Raw genomic sequence first — 19,707 nt, forward strand, 5'->3', positions numbered from 1 at the left:
TATATAGCATGATGATTTGACATAGATAACACTATGAAACCATTATCCCAGCAAGTCTAGTCAACACCCATCATCTCAACAAATGAAAAATTAAACAGAAAAAAATCATTTCCTTGTGATGAGAAGCCTTAAGATTTACCCTCTCAACAGTTTTCACACACGCGGTCACTATTCGCAGCGTCACCTACACCCACCACGTCACACATCCATCTCCAGCAGGCATCTACTGTGCGCTGCTGCTGCTGCTAAGGCGCGCCAGTCGCGCCCGACTCTGTGCGGCCCCACAGACGGCAGCTCACCAGGCTCCTCCATCCGTGGGATTTTCCAGGCAAGAGTACTGGAGTGGGGTGCCATCGTCTTCTCCGCATTCATCGCGGAACTGGGAGTCTATGCTTCTGACCGCCTGCATCCAATCCCTGCCTCCCCACAACCCCTTGCCTCTAGTAACCACAAACCTCATCTCTTTTCCTGGGTTTGTTTGTTTTCAATGTATAATCGACCTACAACAGTGTATTAGTTCATTAGTACACTACCAACATATGATTGGGTATTTCTATACATTTCAAAACAGTCACCACAATACAGTATTTCTCCTATAGTCCCTTTGAGAAAAACACGCGCTACGAAGAGTAACTGAGAGCGATGACCTCCGTGGAGGTGACACGCGCCTCAGTGGCGCCACAGCGGAGGTGGCCTACGTGTGCACACGCATGTGCAGGTGAGGCCTGTCTCTGTTCCCACTTTACAGACCTAACCTCACGGGGCTTCAAGGTACGACACCATTGCAGTGTCCCTGAGAGCCCTCTCATTCCTTTCCCTTCCTTTACTGTTGGCTCATTCATCTTAGTACCACTCCTCCACTGGAAATCACCACGGAGACAGTGATTAAAAGACTTCTTAACACCACCACCCACTGGTGCAATGCAGGTTCCCAAACGTGAAAACGCCTGGGCTTTTGACCACAGGCAAATACAATTTTGAAGCAGCTATTTGTGTTTTGGTCAAACGAAGCAAAGAAGGCAAGACAAATAGGCACCCAGTGTGCATGTTTATGGACCTGTGTACGTGTGTGGGGATGAGGGGGAGTAAATTTTCCAACTGCATTAAGCAGCTACACAGATTCAGAAGCCACACGAACCAAAAGAGGGAAGTAATCTGAAATATACCTTTAGATATCTTTAATTTCATTTAACAAAGATACTTGTGTGTATGTGTATAAAAAATATTCAGATTCACAGACCTGTATAATTCAACAGAGGAAGTGTATTTCCTAAATGTAAAAAAACAAATACTATACTCTGCAGTAGATACTGGAAAATACTGTAATTTCAGGCAAATGGGCAGGATGTCAAGTATAATTTATATATACCCTGAACCACTACTCAGTAACTGCTATTATACTGGCAAGAAAATTATTCACCTTTTCTTGAAAGCAGTTTAGAAAAATCTTTCATTTTTATCACTGTGCATCCCACCAGCCATATATGGGTACCAGAGCACTAAAATACCTCCATAGCCTGGGCTAAGCGCTCTTCCAGCGCCATGTAAGTGAGGAACTGAGGATCCACATAAGAAATAGCTTCAGCAACTCCGAGTCCATCTGCGAAGCCATCAAACAAGCTGGGGAAAAAAAAGTACAACCGTGATTTGGGAAACCTTAATGGTGAAGACATAATTATACACTAGCATACTGACAAGCCAATAAACACACAAGCAGAAAACCTTAAAATATTTTAGTATAATCTTACGGGGTGAGGGGCGAGGAGAGCCCAACAGGAAATTAAATGCTAGGTGTAAGGAGCTAAGATGCTGCTCCCATCCCTAGCAGGCTGCCACACTCACTGCACAAAGTTCGTAAGAAAATCCTCTGCTGTTTCTAGTTCTAGTTCTGGGAACCGTGTATGGCTGGGATGAAGGTAACACTTTTTATCTACTAATTCTTTCCTGTGTCTTTCCCCTTTATTTCGGTTTCCAATTTGAATTTTGGTGAGAACATGGTAAGAACTGCTCCATCTGTTTTAATTGTATCACTGGTCAAAGCCTCTTTTTCTTCTCTTACCTTGTACTGCTTAATCACTCTGGTTTAAGAATACTTTATTTTCTCAAGTTTTTCTCATTAATTTCTCTTCTATTTTTCTAAGGACTAGGGTTTCTCCCTTACCATTCAGTTTGAAAAAGATCTGAGCTCCTAACTGCTCACTTCTATTACTCTGAAGGTTGTAAGCCACTTGGAAGAAAATATTATGTCTTAATCTGGCTCTCATCTTCTCCCCTCCACCTTTATATATACACAGATTCCTCCCTTTCCTCTAGACTTGGAAATACTAAATACTTCAAGATTCAGAAAATATAAGATATCCTCTGTCATCTTTCTAAATCTTGTTCTGCTGGAATTCCATCTCCTCAATTATCCTTTCTGCAGGTAATTCCTAAGCCTTTACCTAATACAAACTCTCTCTTGAGTTCTTGACCTATATTTTTAATTTTCTGTGGGGCACTTTACCTCAATGAACTCCTACCACCTCGAATTCAACATCTCCAAAACTGGGCTTACTTTGTCTAGTTAAAGACAAGCTTCTGTTGACCTCCACATTCCTATCAGAAACTGAGTATCACAGTCAATAACACCCAGTTACTTATGCTAGCTCAAAACAGTTATGATGTGCCTCTGTGCCTCCATTAAAATTACAAAGCTATGGCCCAGAGATCCAAAGTATTTCTATGAAGACTATACTACAGCTTAGTAGTATCTAAAAATCCGCAGACATCGTACGGTACGAAAGGAACGGGCATTTTCACACAATCACAGGTTTTAGAATTAGAATTAAACCTTAGATCACTGAATCCAACCTCTTTGCACTGTTAACTCCTTCATCTATCAGTGAGATACAGGTCAGAGAGGAAGAATCTTGGAGTCAGACAGACAGGAATTTAATGCCACATTTAACTGAATTATTGTTAAACAATAGGAAATTTTTATTGGGTTGTTACTGTTTATCTATAAAACAAATTGGATGAGTAAGTGCACACAGGTGCTGTGCAGAGATGGCACCAGATCAGGCATTCGGGAAGCAGCAGAGCCGCTTCCTGCATGCAGGACACACACTGCTCTCTACGCAGGCGTGCGCGGCAGAGGAGGGCCCGCATTCCAAGTCTGAAATGCACGAGTTCGGTGCTCGAGCTCTGCCTGCTGAAGCAACACAAACTATGTCCCCTCACTCTTTCAAGTGATGAGAATCAATTATCCCATAAAATTCTTTTCTTGTCTAAGCTAAAGAAACCTAGACACTCAGAGCATAATTTGGTTGTACCCTGGTAACTGAAGAACGATCAGTGAACATTAAACATTCCAGTATTGTTCCTTTGGTAAAAACCCTGGTAATAACCGTCTCAGACGAGAAGCACCACAGACACTGACACAAGCAGCTTGAGAGGAAACAGGTTATCTTCCCACTCGATGGTAAAAATGGGAACTGTGCAGGGATGAGCTCTGAGAGGCAGTACCTTCACAGAGTGATCAGAATCAATGTCCTCATGGGACGGCTCGACACCATGTGCCTCCTGACACGCACTGAGAACAGAACCCTGCTCCTACGGTCTGCCTGCTAACGCCGTGTAACTCACACCTAACATGCCATCAAAGGGCAGAGCCTGCTCCCATGGTCTGCCTGCTAACGCCGTGTAACTCACACCTAACATGCCATCAGGCAAGATTAACCTAAGAGACACTGTGGAGTCCAGCTCCAGCAGCCAGGGGGCCAGCCTGACGGGATGAGCGGTGTCGGCGGGGAACGATGCAGCCTCCGACTCGGGGCGCGGGACTACACGTTTATGTCAAGCCTCAGGTCTTCTATCCTTTGACAAAAGCATCAGGTCCGAGGTTTGACATTTTCAGTTCCCCTTCACCCAGACTGTCGTCTCCTTGTTGCCCTTCAAGCAGAGCTCCTGCTTCAGCGGTTCTCCCAGAATCCTGTTTCCTTGTGATTACACTGCATGCTATGTCTGGGCCACATACCACACTACTCGGTTCATTTCTTATCTTTCTAAATCCTGCTTGCCCCTAGGATCCTAAGCTCACTATCTCCTAAAAAGGCTTCTAGCTATTCCTAATTATTCCTAAACCCTAAGCTCAACAAACTTCTTTGCCATAAACATTTCCCTCACAAACAGGTCTCAGATAACAATCCTTCCCGTGGCCTCAAGCTGCGGCCTACATGCTCACCCTGGGACATTCTTTGTAAAGATCCTTGAACAAACGTCAATGGTTACTTTATAGATTATTTTCTGGGCACAACTGCAGAAGGCTTTGTGCTTTCTCATGCTTCTCTCAAGAACAATAAGCACCTTAACATTCTTTCCAGCCAACTCAACCGAAGAAAGGAAGAAACAAGTCAGAATCACAAGAGCGGGTTGGGGGCCATGCCTCCATTTTGTCAGTAACGCCTAATGTGGCTCCTGACAAGTCATTCTACAAAATAAGCAGCTTGTACTTTTAAAAATACCAAATTCATAAAAAACTAAGACCAAGGAAATGTTTCAGATTAAAAGAAACTAAAGAAAACATGTTAACTAATATATCTTGGACTGCATCAGAAAAAAAATCTCTAATGGCATTAGTGGGACAATTACAGATATCTGAATAGGTCTGTAGATTAGAAGAGTACTTGTATCAGTATTGATTTTCTGATTTTTATAATTTTACTGTATATGAAAATCTTCCCATTTTAATGAAATTCATTCTAGGTGATTTCTAAGGAAAGAGGCAACCATTACTAAATGCGTCAGAAAAAAATATAAACAAAGGAAAGAATGGCAACATGAACATGGTGAATGTCGATATTTACAGAATCTCAGTGAAAGGGATATGGGAATTTTCTGTACTGCTGTCTGCCATTTTTCTGTAAGTCTGAAATAATTTCAAGAGTTTCAAAAATTCTACTCTTAAACCATGATTATAGCCATAAAGAAATAATTTCTCACAATCTAATTAGGTTAAGTATTATCATCCCAATTTCTTATTAGGTTGATAATTATTAAAAAATAATAATGGTAACTCAATTTCTAACCAAGAGGAAACTTAAGTTGTTATCAAAGAATAAATAAATGGTACATTTGGGATGTGTCTATATCTAAAATCTATGTTTTTTGCACATCAACTCCTACCACACAAATCCATGAAATAGTCTCTGGTTATCCTATAGCATTTCTGTGACTTAATGAAAACAAAAAAGCAAGCCAACTTTTTGATAGAGGATTTTTTCCATTTTCCTTTAAGCTAAAATAAAAAACCAAAGACTTTAATTTTTTTTTTTCTATGCAGAGGCAAAACTGAAAAGAAAAAAAAAGCGTTAAATTTTGGAGTCACATAAGAATTGCTGCTGTTCACCATGGGCATTCCTTTAAGATGCCAAAATGACATGCTATTTTAATGTGAAAATCAAACCATATTTTTACCTTATCAACATTTAGCTACTACCACATAAATCGAACAGAATACCACCAAAGCAAATAATGAGGTGTTGCCATATTTAGATAAAATTCAGAACAGTAATTTCATAAATTTGTCTTAAAAATCAAGGCTAAAAATTGGTTTCCATATTAGAAAAAAACAAACTACTTTGAAGCTTCACAACTTGGGGAGCAATCAGTAATGTCTTTACAAGCTTAATGCAACAGCCATATCCAGAACAATCATCAATGAATCGGAAGCTTTCAAATTTAAGTTAAAATTCATTCAATAAAGACCTCAATCATTTCTTCAAATTTTTATGGGAAGCCTTTTTCGAAGGTTATTTAGAAATATATACATCAAGATCTTAAAAAATACCACATTAGTAATACCATCTCTTATTAATCTGTCCTAGAGAAACAATCTGATGTACAGATCAGGTTTTATGGGTGAAAAATTTACTGCACTATTTCAATAAGGAAATAATCAAGTAAATTTTCGTGCTTCTGTAGGGTGGAGTGTTTATGCAGTATTTCTCATATGAAACCATAAGTGTCTCCCAACATGCACAGATGATGCTGAGCACACAATCCTGCTGAGCACTGTCAGAAACGACAGTGCATAATGTCATCAGGAGAAAAGTCAGAATGAACAAGCTCAGTAAGAGGGGAGTGGGCAGGCCTGAAGGAGGGGAGAGACAAAGAGGGTGTTCAAGGTCACCCAGACGAGGACCAGGTGAGGCCACTGATTCCACTATGCTTGGGAAGACAGAAAACAGGTCTCAGAAGAGAGCCTGTAGGATAAATTACAAACTAGCTGTGTGGCTGTGGAGAAATCCCACTTCTGCTTCTGTAACAGGGTCACTAAGATCTGCTCTGACTCTTCCCCTAGGGAGGGAGAAAAGGGTCAGCAAGGAGAATCATGGAGACACTGTGTTTCGTGTCTGGAAAAATTTAGAGAAGTACAAAGAAAAAATATTCAGAAAGAGAAACTGAAGACACAAAGGAGGCCTTAAAAATATATCACCAGGGGTCTGAATGAGTTTTTCTTACCTTTATTTTTCTAAATTTTCTGTAATGGAATTTTAACTGGAAAAATAAGACAAATTCTTAAAAATGTATCTGTGCAGAGAAGAAAATAAGGGTACTATCAAGCCATAATTTTTTCCAGAAAAAGTAACAAAAACAGAGTACCTGGAACAAACATTCTCTCTACATCTCAGTAATTATTCCAGAGGGCTGTGCAGACTTGAAAAAAAAGTCTAAGTTTATAAACCGAAATAGATAAATTCTGATCATTCTATCACAAGCAGTAACAATTCTATAATCCATTTAATGTATATGTTACTTTTACTTGAAGCTCACTATTCTCTGCAGCATGAAGTAAATTTAGTCCATTCAACATCTCTGGGAAGATACAACTGTATTTTGCAAATACAGAAGGAAAATTATAGTCTTGATTCTTCTGATTCAATCACAGGTTTTGAAATTCTTCAAGTAGTATTCATCATGGACTTTTTTTTTTACAGGATTATATTAAGTGCTATATTAAGGGGATCAGCACACACAATATAATTTGTCATAAAAAAATTTTTAACACCAAATTTAAAAGTCAGAAATCTCAAACAAGTATGTGAATAACTAGGATACAAGGTAAGCATCTGTAGAGTTAATGGTCAAAGAAGGAAGAGGTCAATGACTAGAGTTCATGTAGGAAGCAATAGCTGAAATGAGCTTGGAAGGAGAGGAAGACTGACAGACGAGAAAAACCGAAATATTCCTTAGTGCCAGAGATCCAGTCTTCATAATTTAGAGTCATGAATGAATTCTACGCAGTGAACGGTGAGCATGGTACGCACACTGTGCTACCTACCTCCAGTCCACATCCAAGTCTTCACTCACGCTGGAGTCATCCTCAAGGTTATTGTTACCATCCAACATGAAAGCTTCTGGCTGTGCAAATTCATTAGCGGGCTCATTCCCTTCATCACTGCTGCTCTCATTGACTTCATTGTACTGTAACCAAGGAATTTCTCCCTCTTCCAAGGATGTTTGTTCCCTATTACAAATATTTTCATGGAAGAAAAGATATTATTATTTTAAAACATACCATAGATTTTTTCTTTAAAGAGCTCTCTTTAGTGCAGGTAGATACTTTATTTAAATTCTAAATTCTTGGTAACATGATACTAAAAAATCTGCCTTGTTTAGATGTGAATCCGTTTACTTGATATATATTATCTATACTCTCACTATCTGAATGGTTATGTCCCAATCTTGAGTAGCTCCCCTCAGTTACAGTAAGGCCATACTGCTCGGCCTGGCCTGCTAACCCTGCAAAGCAGGAGCCCGTCCCCGGGCTCGCCGCCCCCACCTGCACCGCTCTCCCGCTGCGCGCTCTCCTCCCGGAGCTGTGGAGCTCAGCCCGCCTCGCTGACACCCCCTCCACGTGAAATGCCTTCCACCAGATGCATGCTGCTCAGAGCAGAGGCAATGTTGCTGCTTCTAGGGAAGCCTGTCGTGACCACTCATTTCAAGCAGCTCACCAGTCACTGCTGATGCAGCATTCTGCTTATTCTCCTTACAGACCTTCCTTTTACTTATCACTTTATCGTTAACTATTAGTCATTCATCCACTAGAAAATAAGCTAACAGAAACAGGGATAGACAAATCAATGACACAGATAAAGAAGATAAGAAAAATGAAAGTATTTCAAAACAACAGGGGAAAAGGCCCTTTGATGAATGACACTGAGACCACTGGGCACACACATGGCGGGGGGGGGGGGGAGGGGGCGCATCACATTCTGATGTCATTATTTACCTTAAATAAATTCCAGATCTATTTTACAGAAATGCATGTCTCCCTTCAACGCCTCTAAAAGACACAAGTACTAAAAGAACCACAAGAGAAATTTCCACAAAAATCTCAGTGTCGTCCTAAACATGATGCAAAATTTTGAAGCCAAAGATGAATTAATTGCTAAAGTCCACAACATACACATTAAAGAAAATGCTCATGGAAAAGCCAAAGACAAATTAATTTTATAATTAAATAAATTTAACTTATCTTTGAAGCCGAAGACAAATTAATTGCTAAAGTCCACAACATACACATTAAAGAAAATGCTCATGGAAACACGAAAAACTTGGACACAAAGACCAAACTGAGAAAAATTAATAATTATAATACATAAGAAAAAATGGCACTTCAAGGCTGCAAACACTGAACAAAAGCTACTTTCAAATTTACAAGTAAGACAATTATACCGGTAGAATCTTCTTACTCATTTTATTTGACAAAAAAATACCTTTTGGTATACCAAAAGGAGGTTAAATAATATAGTCTCAGCAAAGTTTCATTTCAGTTTGGGTTTAAGATGAGAAATAATGTTATACAACAATTTATGTATCTCAACTTGAAGAACAGCTAATTAGAACTCTATTCATTGTAATGTGAAAATTTAACTTTAGGGACAAAAACATTTATGAAAGAGATGCAGACAATGCCCACATACAAGAAACAACACATTTTAAAGAAACTATCTCCTTCTATACTTAAATCCATTAATGTTTAATTTCTGCTCCTCAACTACACTTCACAATAACATGCTTTTATGATTTAGTCTAATAAAACAAGAGAAATGAGCATACCAAAATATGCTTATTTTGTTAAAGTTTTAATGTCTAATACATAAAGACAGTAGATGCTTTCTTGTGCATAATTTAGTTTCAGTGAAATTAAGCCTCAAGCAGTTTTTAAGTACAAATCAAGCTAAGCGTCTCTGCGCAGCAGGCCTCTCTTCACAGCTTTCTGGGCGTACCTGGCACAGAGTCCTCTAACTCTTGGGACTCACTCGCCTCCTCCTAGGCTGGCCACTTCTCAAGGGCGTGACACGCTGTTGTCTCTCCTCATTACCCTGGAGGAGGCATGGCAACCCACTGCAGTGCTCCTGCCTGGGAAATCCCATGGCCCGGGGGCCTGGTGGGCTTCTGTCCACGGGGCCGCAGAGTCAGACGTGCCTGAGCAACTGAGCCCAGCGCACTCCTCAGAGCCTCACTCCCTGTAACATGCGCTCGACACTTAATAGGTTCCCTCTCTGTGTTGCAAATGTAATAATAAACCCTTGAAAAAGAAATCTTTTAAAAGTCAAATAATTTAGATTAAGCCTAGAACAGTCCTTGAAAATGTCTGTTATTTCAATATACACCTACAAGAAATACATTTTTTCTTATTATACAGCTATCAAAATGACTATTATGCTGTAATTCAGATAGCTAACATAAAACTCAAATAAATGGTTGAAAATTATTCAGTATAAGAAATATTAATTTATGAGGTTTTTAAATTCAAAGAAGAAAACTAAAATAAGAAATTATTCTGAATCTAAATGATGATGTCATTAATACTCTTTCAACTATATAATCCTTGGCTACATATTTTGCTTAACCATTTGTTTCTCTCGCTCACAATTCATCACAACACAGCTGTGAAACAGAGGATCAGTGCTGTGTGGCGCGTGCGCTCAGCGTGCCACAGTCATTCACCATTTAACACAGGACCCATCAGGCCAGAAGAGGGGCACTGTGGCTGGACCGAGTTGGCCTGACAGTGTGACAAAAGGAATCCTGATCTAAAAAAAAAAGAGCAACAGGACTGCAGAAGTACCAAGGACCAGCTGTTAGCTCCCCACGAACCGCAACGGAGGAGTCCTCTGATCCCAGAAGCCCTCTTCCTGAGTGCTGGACCATCTTCTCAAGAATCTCACTTACCTTTGCTCTAATTATCAGGCAGTTATTTTCTCTTTGAACATTCCATAAGCAAACAATCATGCTTCTCGGTTTTCAGGGGTGAGGACAACCCTTTTCTAGGCCCCGAATCCGCCTGGGATCGCTTCCCTTTTGTAAGAACTGGGTGTCTCCACTTCCTCACCTTCAATTCCCTTTATTTTTTAATCCCTTTTTTTTCAAATGCAGAATATATGCCACCTATTTCAGTTCCCCAGTACACTGTGCTGAGCAGTTGGAGCCCAGCCACCCAAGCCAGGAAGAACATCGGCTCCGACCAGCACGCCCTTGTGCTCTGTCCACACTGCCTCTATCCCCTTGGCCTGACGAGGCACCATCATGTGCACACTGCTTCCGAAAGTGCTTTCACTGTTTTCCTATACTTGAATGAGACACTGACTACTGCCTGTTTTTAAACTTTATGAGACAGGTAGGATACACGTTTCCCCAGGGATGGTCACCATCACTCAGCATTCTATCTTTAAGACTCACCCATGGTTCTGTGTCTAACTATGGCTCATCCGTTCCCTCTGCTGTGTGATACTCTATGTATGAAGACATTCGTCTTTCTTATTAATGCATACTTGGGTAATGTCCACCTCAACAAGCAGCGAGTAGGAACTGATCTACATCCTCCAAGACATCTGGCATGGCTAACACAACAGGTGCTTAAAGGAAGACACCTCCTTGTGGCCCTTTCATTGCTGCTGCTGTTATTTTTGGGCTGCACCACACAGCATGCGGGATCTTAGTTCCCCGACCAGGGACTGATCCTGCACTCCCTGCATGAGACGCACAGAGTCCTAACCACGAGGCCACCAGGGAAGTTCCCCCTCCTTATGCTCTCAATGTACACTCCCTGATTGCTAATGATCTAAGCATCTTTTGATATTTTTAATTCACTGTTAATGTTTCCTCTTCAGTGAGTTATCTGCTCAAGGTTTTGATCATTTCACAATCAGACTAAGTTCTGCTTACTGATTTCCAGCTCACTATGTACTCTGCACATTAAGACTTACACTGTAAGTATAGTCTCCTAATTTGGCTCTCTTCTTCTCTATCTTTTTTATCTTTTACTAATCTCCCATCCTGCCATGCTAACACTTCCCCCTCAATGCCCACAGAAATGGTACACTTGTCTTACTCCTGATCTTAAGGGGGAAGTTTTTTTTAACGCTTCTTTACTGAAAATTATTTCTATTTTTTTAGATAGGTTTTATGAGGGCAAGGAAATTCTGTTGTGATCCTAGTTTCTGAATTTTTATCATGATGAGATGCTGAACATTACAAGTGACTTTTTTCCCCCCACAGAAAAAAAAAAAAACAGAGAATCTGTCATTTCAATTTTCTCCTGTATTTTGCTAATGTAGTGATAACATTTATAGGTATTCTACATGAAACTACTTTCACATACCTGGAATAAACTCAAATTGGTAACTGAATTTTATCTGTTAAAAAATATACTTAACAAATTCAGATTTCCAATAATTCTGTTTAAGAGTCTGCTGTATACTTTAACAGATTACATAACCTTGTAATTTTCTTCACATACTCTTTTAGTACTAGGGTTATACTGGCCTTATTTGAAAGACTTGGAGAAACAGTTCTTTTCTCATTCTCTGGAATAGTATGATATGACCTTTGAAAGTCTAGAGAGAATTTAAGAGAATTCAGCTCTAAAACCATTTGGATTGGTTGTTTTCTCCATGGAAAGAGTATAAACCACTGACTGCGTATCTGTAATAGTTATCACATTATCTAGGGCAGTGAGTGTTGATGAACTCCACTCTTCTGGGAATCTGCCAGCCTCTAAGTCTTCAGGTGCACTGCCCCCAAGTTCACGGTGCTCTTCCTGGTCCACAGGCCTCCACTTTGCAGCTCTGCCCCTGTCCGCACTCCCAGGTCACCCATCTGCGTTATCTGTACTTTCCCGCTCAGTACCAACCGCAACGTCTCCTTGTTCTTACCTTCGCAGAGTATCAGCTTCCGGCTTCTCTGATTCTCCCTGCTGTTACTGTTTTCTAATTAAGCTGACTTTTGTTCTCGTCTTCTCTAACTTGATTCTCATCCTACCTTAGTTTATTTATTCTAATATTCCTTTTCTATTTTTTAAGTTAAATGCATAGCTACTCCATCCTCAGCTTTTGTTTTTTTCCTAACATAAGTATTTATAAAGATAAATGTACCTGTAAATATCAATTTCACTATAATCCCACAGGTTTTGATTGGTGGTGGTTTCACTATCATTGAGTTGCATGCTGTTTAAACTTCTAGTATGGTTTCTTTTTGTCCTACTGGTTTTTTCAGAAGGACAGATAATTTCAAATGCAAAGGGGGTTTTATATAACATACATGTATTATTATTTATAAGATTAACTGCATGACGGTCAGAGAAACTGGTCTGCAGGATCCTGACTCTTCGAAACGTGTCAATCTGTGCTGTGCAGTCTCTAGGACACATTCACTTCCTCTGTGTTTGTATTCCACAGCATGCAGTGTTCATTAAACCTTGTTTAAATGAGTGCCTCAAATCTGCAATTAGTTTTTTGTATCCATGAATTAGAAATTCAGAAAGGTATTTAAAATTTTTCTAATATGACAGAAAATCTGTCAATATTCTCTAGTTTGATTAAACTTTGATTTAAATCTTTTGGGTCTATTTTATTAGGTACATTCAAGTTTAAAACTGCTGCATTTTACTGGAAAATTTGCCTTATCACGCAGTGACCGCCGCCCTCCCCAGTGACGCTGTTCTGTCTTTAAGCCTGCTTTGCTAACGCTAGTATGGCTAGTCCGTTTTCTTTCAGTCAGCATTTCCCTGAAATATTGTTTTCTGTCCTTTAACCTTCAATCTTTCTGTATGCTAATGCTTTAAGTGTGGGTTTTATAAACAACATTTAACTTAAAAATCTAACTGATCTGAAGCTTTATCTTTCACAAGCAGAGAGTAAACAGTTTATATTACAGAACTTTTCTTACGTGCTGCTTTTTTAATCTCTATTTTTCTTCAATGTTTCAACGCTTTCTCTTCCTTTTTCTACTGTTATTTGGATTGACTGTAAATGTTACTTTTCCATGTCTCAAGTTTCTTTTTTCCTTGTATACAGGTTGCTAACACATATACTCTGTATTTATTCTTATAATGGCTATCCTTAAAATTTTACCATACAGATTTACCTTATGTCCAAAGATAACTTTCGGACCTCTCCCAAACTACACACTCCAGCGCTGACCTTGCCACCAACGGGAACACCACTGCTGCACAGCGTGTTAGCTCTGCCCTTCTCACCAACTGATTCTATTTCTTAAATCAAATTACTGTGTGTTTCATTACAGGATACTAATGCAAGCACTAGATGACTTCCAAATGTGTTTCTGTTTGCATGCATGTATCTGTACATCTAACTACAATTCAGGACACTTCCCTTAAACTTATAAGCTAAATATCCACGTGTCTCCTGCCACCTACAATGCATATCTAACTCACACTTAAAACTCCAAAAAGGGGTTCCTACTTCCCATATTTTCTCCCCAGGCCTCCTCATCTTAGTCAATGACATTAATGTCTACCTAATGCTCAAATAAAATACCCAGTCATAATTGACTGATTTCTCCCTCTCTCACACACCAATCCTAACTCAAAAATAGTCCCAAACTTGTTTATTCTATCAGATAACCCCTCACAGCCTAACTCACTCTTACCTTCTTTTTTACTTTAGTCCCTTTCCAATTCAATCTCCACAAATCTGTTTGATCTTTTAAAAATGTGTATTAAATCAGTTAATTCTCCACACTTAAACTCTCACCGCTCTCTCAACACTTTCAGCTGCTGTGTGCTGTTCAGCCTGGTTCCCGCCCATGCCCTCTCATCTTGCTCTCCGCTGCTCATCTGCCTCAGCCCCGTGGTCTTCTCGCGTGCCACGCCCTTTCCTTTCCAGCACCTCTGCTCAGATCCTTCCTTCTGCCTAGAAAGTGCTCCCTCAAGAGTTGCTTGTGTATTTTTGAGATTAGTTGTTTGTCAGTTGCTTCATTTGCTATTATATTCTCGCATTCTGAAGGCTGTCTTTTCACCTTGCTTATAGTTTCCTTTGTTGGGCAAAAGCTTTTAAGTTTAATTAGGTCCCATCTGTTTATTTTTGGTTTTATCTCCAATACTCTGGGAGGTGGGTCACAGAGGATCCTGCTGTGATTTATGTCGGAGAGTGTTTTGTCTATGTTCTCTTCTAGGAGTTTTATAGTTTCTGGTCTTAAGTTTAGACCGTTAATGCATTTTGAGTTTATTTTTGTGTATGGTGTTAGAAAGTGATCTAGTTTCATTCTTTTACAAGTGGTTGACCAGTTTTCCCAGCACCACTTGTTAAAGAGATTGTCTTTCATCCATTGCATATTCTTGCCTCCTTTGTTGAAGATAAGGTATCCATAGGTGTGTGGATGACAGGGCTTTCTATTTTGTTCCATTGATCTATATGTCTGTCTTTGTGCCAGTACTATACTGTCTTGATGACTGTGGCTTTTTGTAGTAGAGCCTGAAGTCAGGCAGGTTGATTCCTCCAGTTCCATTCTTCTTTCTCAACATTGCTTTGGCTATTCGAGGTTTTTTGTATTTCCATACAAATTGTGAAATTATTTGTTCTCGCTCTGTGAAAAATACCGTTGGTAGCTTGATAGGGATTGCACTGAATCTATAGATTGCTTTGGGTAGTATACTCATTTTCACTATATTGATTCTTCCGATCCATGAACACAGTATATTTCTTCATCTATTAGTGTCCTCTTTGATTTCTTTCACCAGTGTTTTATAGTTTTCTATATATAGGTCTTCAGTTTCTTTAGATAGATATATTCATTAAGTATTTTATTCTTTTTGTTGCAATGGTGAATGGAATTGTTTCCTTAACTTCTATTTTCTCGTTATTAGTGTATAGGAATGCAAGGGATTTCTGTGTGTTGACTTTATATCCTGCAACTTTACTATATTCACTGATCAGCTCTAGTAATTTTCTGGTGGAGTCTTTAGGGTTTTCTATGTAGAGGATCATGTCATCTGCAAACAGTGAGAGTTTTACTTCTTCGTTTCCAATTTGGATTCCTTTTATTTCTTTTTCTGCTCTGATTGCTGTGGCTAAAACTTCCAGAACTATGTTGAATAGTAGTGGCGAAAGTGGGCACCCTTGTCTTGTTCCTGACTTTAGGGGAAATGCTTTCAATTTTTCACCATTGAGGATAATGTTTGCTGTGGGTTTGTCATATATAGCTTTTATTATGTTGAGGTATGTTCCTTCTATTCCTGCTTTCTGCAGTGTTTTTTATCATAAACGGATGTTGAATTTTGTCAAAGGCCTTCTCTGCATCTACTGAGATAATCATATGGTTTTTATTTTTCAGTTTGTTAATGTGGTGTATTACATTGATTGATTTGCGGATGTTGAAGAATCCTTGCATCCCTGGGATAAAGCCCACTTGGTCATGGTGTATGATCTTTTGGATTCTGATTGCTAGAATTTTGTTAAGGATTTCTGCATCTATGTTCATCAGTGATATTGGCCTGTACTTTTCTCTTTTTGTGACATCTTTGTCAGGTTTTGGTATTGGGTGATGGTGGCCTCATAGAATGAGTCTGAAAGTTTACCTTCCTCTGCAATTTTCTGGAAGAGTTTGAGGAGGATAGGTGTTAGCTCTTCTCGAAATTTTTGGTAGAATTCAGCTGTGAAGCCATCTGGACCTGGGCTTTTGTTTGCTGGAAGATTTCTGATTACAGTTTCCATTTCCGTGCTTGTGATGGGTCTGTTAAGATTTTCTATTTCTTCCTGGTTCAGTTTTGGAAAATTGTACTTTTCTAAGAATTTGTCCATTTCTTCCACGTTGTCCATTGTATTGGCATAGAGTTGCTGATAGTAGTCTCTTATGATCCTTTGTATTTCTGTGTTGTCTGTTGGGATCTCTCCATTTTCATTCCTAATTTTATTGATTTGATTTTTCTCCCTTTGTTTCTTGATGAGTCTGGCTAATGGTTTGTCAATTTTATTCATCCTTTCAAAGAACCAGCTTTTTGCTTTGTTGATTTTTACTATGTCTCTTTTGTTTCTTTTGCATTTATTTCTGCCCTAATTTTTAAGATTTCTTTCCTTCTACTAACTCTGGGGTTCTACATTTCTTCCTTTTCTAGTTGCTTTAGGTGTAGAGTTAGATTATTTGACTTTTTTCTTGCTTCTTGAGGTATGCCTGTATTGCTATGAACTTTCCTTTTAGCACTGCTTTTATAGTGTCCCACAGGTTTTGGGTTGTTGTGTTTTCATTTTCATTCATTTCTATGCATATTTTGATTTCTTTTTTTATTTATTCTGTGATTTCTTGGTTATTCAGCAGCAGGTTGTTCACCCTCCATATGTTGGAATTTTTAGTAGTTTTTCTCCTGTAATTGAGATCTAATCTTACTGCATTGTGGTCAGAAAAGATGCTTGGGATGATTTCAATTTTTTTGAATTTACCAAGGCTAGATTTATCGCCCAGGATGTGATCTATCCTGGAGAAGGTTCCGTGTATGCTTGAGAAAAAGGTGAAATTCATTGTTTTGGGGTGAAATGTCCTATAGATATCACTTAGGTCTAACTGGTCTATTGTATCATTTAAAGTTTGTGTTTCTTTGTTAATTTTCTGTTTAGTTGATCTGTCCATAGGTGTGAGTAGGGTATTAAATCTCCCACTATTATTGTGTTATTGTTAATTTCCCCTTTCATACTTATTAGCATTTGTCTTACATATTGCAGTGCTCTTATGTTGGGTGCATATATATTGATAATTGTTATAGCTTCTTGGATTGATCCACTGATCATTATGTAGTGTCTTTGTCTCTTTTCACAGCCTTTGTTTTAAAGTCTATTCTATCTAATATGAGTATTGCTACTCCTGCTTTCTTTTGGTCTCTATTTGCATGGAATATCTTTTTCCAGCCCTTCACTTTCAGTCTGTATGTGTCCCCTATTTTGAGGTGGGTCTCTTGTAGACAACATGTATAAGGGTCTTGTTTTTGTATCCATTCAGCCAGTCTTTGTCTATTGGTTGGGGCATTCAACCCATTTACGTTTAAGGTAATTATTGATAAGTATGATCCCATTGCCATTTACTTTATTGTTTTGGGTTTTGGTTTATACACCCTTTTTGTGTTTCCTGTCTAGAGAATATCCTTTAGCATTTGTTGGCGAGCTGGTTTGGTGGTGCTGAATTCTCTCAGCTTTTGCTTGTCTGTAAAGCTTTTGATTTCTCCTTTATATTTGAATGAGATCCTTGCTGGGTACAGTAATCTGGGCTGTAGGTTATTTTCTTTCATCACTTTAAGTATGTCTTGCCATTCCCTCCTGGCCTGAAGAGTTTCTATTGAAAGATCAGCTATTATCCTTATGGGAATCCCCTTGTGTGTTATTTGTTGTTTTTCCCTTGCTGCTTTTAATATTTGTTCTTTGTGTTTGATCTTTGTTAATTTGATTAATATGTGTCTTGGGGTGTTTCGCCTTGGGTTTATCCTGTTTGGGACTAACTCCTGCAGCTCAATTCCAGAAAAATAAATGACCCAATCAAAAAATGGGCCAAAGAACTAAATAGACATTTCTCCAAAGAAGACATACAGATGGCTAACAAACGCATGAAAAGATGCTCAACATCACTCATTATTAGAGAAATGCAAATCAAAACCACAATGAGGTACCATTTCACGCCAGTCAGAATGGCTGTGATCCAAAAGTCTACAAGCAATAAATGCTGGAGAGGGTATGGATTAAAGGGAACCCTCTTATACTGTTGGTGGGAATGCAAACTAGTACAGCCACTATGGAGAACAGTGTGGAGATTCCTTAAAAAACTGGAAATAGAACTGCCTTATGACCCAGCAATCCCACTGCTGGGCATACACACCGAGGAAACCAGAACTGAAAGAGACACGTGTACCCCAATGTTCATCGCAGCACTGTTTATAATAGCCAGGACATGGAAGCAACCTAGATGTCCATCAGCAGATCAATGGATAAGAAAGCTGTGGTATATATACACAACGGAGTATTACTCAGCCATTAAAAAGAATACATTTGAATCAGTTCTAATGAGGTGGATGAAACTGGAGCAGATTATACAGAGCGGAGTAAGCCAGAAAGAAAAACACCAATACAGTATACTAACACATATATATGGAATTTAGAAAGATGGTAATGATAACTCTGTCTGCGAGACAGAAAGAGAGACACAGATGTATAGAACAGTCTTCTGGACTCTGGGAGAGGGAGAAGGTGGGATGATTTGGGAGAATGGCACTGAAATATGTATAATATCATATATGAAACGAATCGCCAGTCCAGGTTCGATGCATGATACTGGATGCTTGGGGCTGGTGCACTGGAACGACCCAGAAGGATGGTACGGGAAGGGAGGAGGGAGGGGGGTTTAGGATGGGGAACACGTGTATACCTGTGGCGGATTCATGTTGATATATGGCAAAACCAATACAATACTGTAAAGTAATCAACCTCCAACTAAAATAAATATATATTAAAAAAAAAAAAGCTCTCCCTCAACTGCCAATTCTCATCTTTTAGAGCTCAGTTCAAAAGTCAATTCCTAAGAGAAGTCCTCCCTGAGCATTCTAAGTACTATAAGCGCCTATTGGTTGCTTCATTACATTTGTGCTTCATTCCCTTCACCATGATCATCAGCTCGTGACTTACGATTATTTCCATCTTACATATTGCCTGCCACCGCCACCATCACGTAAGCTTCATGACGGAGCCTGGCCTTGTTCACTGACACAACCCCAGGGTCCAGTACAACGCTTACTGCACGCTCAGCACATGGCACATACGGCATGCTCAGTAAATGTTTGTTGCGTCATAGTTACACACCAAACATTACATATGAAATTTTTCACAAATCATATACAAGAAATTTAATACTTAGTAAACTAACTAATTGAAGGCAGGAGGAGAAGGGGACGGCAGAGGATGAGATGGCTGGATGGCATCACCAACTCAAAGGACATGAGTCTGAGTGAGCTCCGGGAGTTGGTGATAGACAGGGAGGCCTGGTGTGCTGCAGTGCATGGGGTCGCAAAGAGTTGGACACGACTGAGCGACTGAACTCAACTGAACTGAAACTAACTAATAATAAAGATGATCAAACATAAAGTTAGGAAGAGGGAAAAAAATGCCACTTCAGCCAGTTATCAAAACAATGATCAAAACCAATCGTTTGTACATTCCTTTCTTTACAAATTTTCTAATGTTTTTTATTTATAGATTTTCTTATAGAATTAATCTCAAGCTGGAAATTTATATTTTTTGAAAAGTAAAAATTTGACGTTTGTCCAAGTTGAAATAGTTTTTTCCCAAGAAAATACACTTACCAAAATAGATTTCACAAGACTAAATTAGAACCAATTATCATCATAAAGAAATTTTAATTATCAAAGAAATACTCCCTCAAAATAAA

General features: G+C 39.1%; 1 protein-coding gene across 9 annotated transcripts in view; it reads right to left on the reverse strand.

Moving 5' to 3' along the window:
• Window positions 1-19,707, reverse strand: part of PJA2 (praja ring finger ubiquitin ligase 2) — a 244,142-nt gene that overhangs the window by 183,254 nt on the left and 41,181 nt on the right. For all 9 annotated transcript variants that reach the window (XR_011257399.1, XR_011257402.1, XR_011257400.1 and 6 more), the window contains exons 6-7: window positions 7,322-7,507; window positions 1,509-1,620 (exon numbers count right to left, since the gene is read on the reverse strand). Coding sequence is in view for 5 of the 9 variants with exons in the window: in XM_069592665.1 (XP_069448766.1) it covers window positions 1,509-1,620; window positions 7,322-7,507 (298 nt within the window). In the remaining 4 variants the exon portion in view is untranslated. The remainder of the gene's footprint in view (window positions 1-1,508; window positions 1,621-7,321; window positions 7,508-19,707) is intronic.

This window comes from Ovis canadensis, chromosome 5 (assembly GCF_042477335.2).
Source record: "Ovis canadensis isolate MfBH-ARS-UI-01 breed Bighorn chromosome 5, ARS-UI_OviCan_v2, whole genome shotgun sequence".
NCBI lineage: Eukaryota > Metazoa > Chordata > Mammalia > Artiodactyla > Bovidae > Ovis > Ovis canadensis.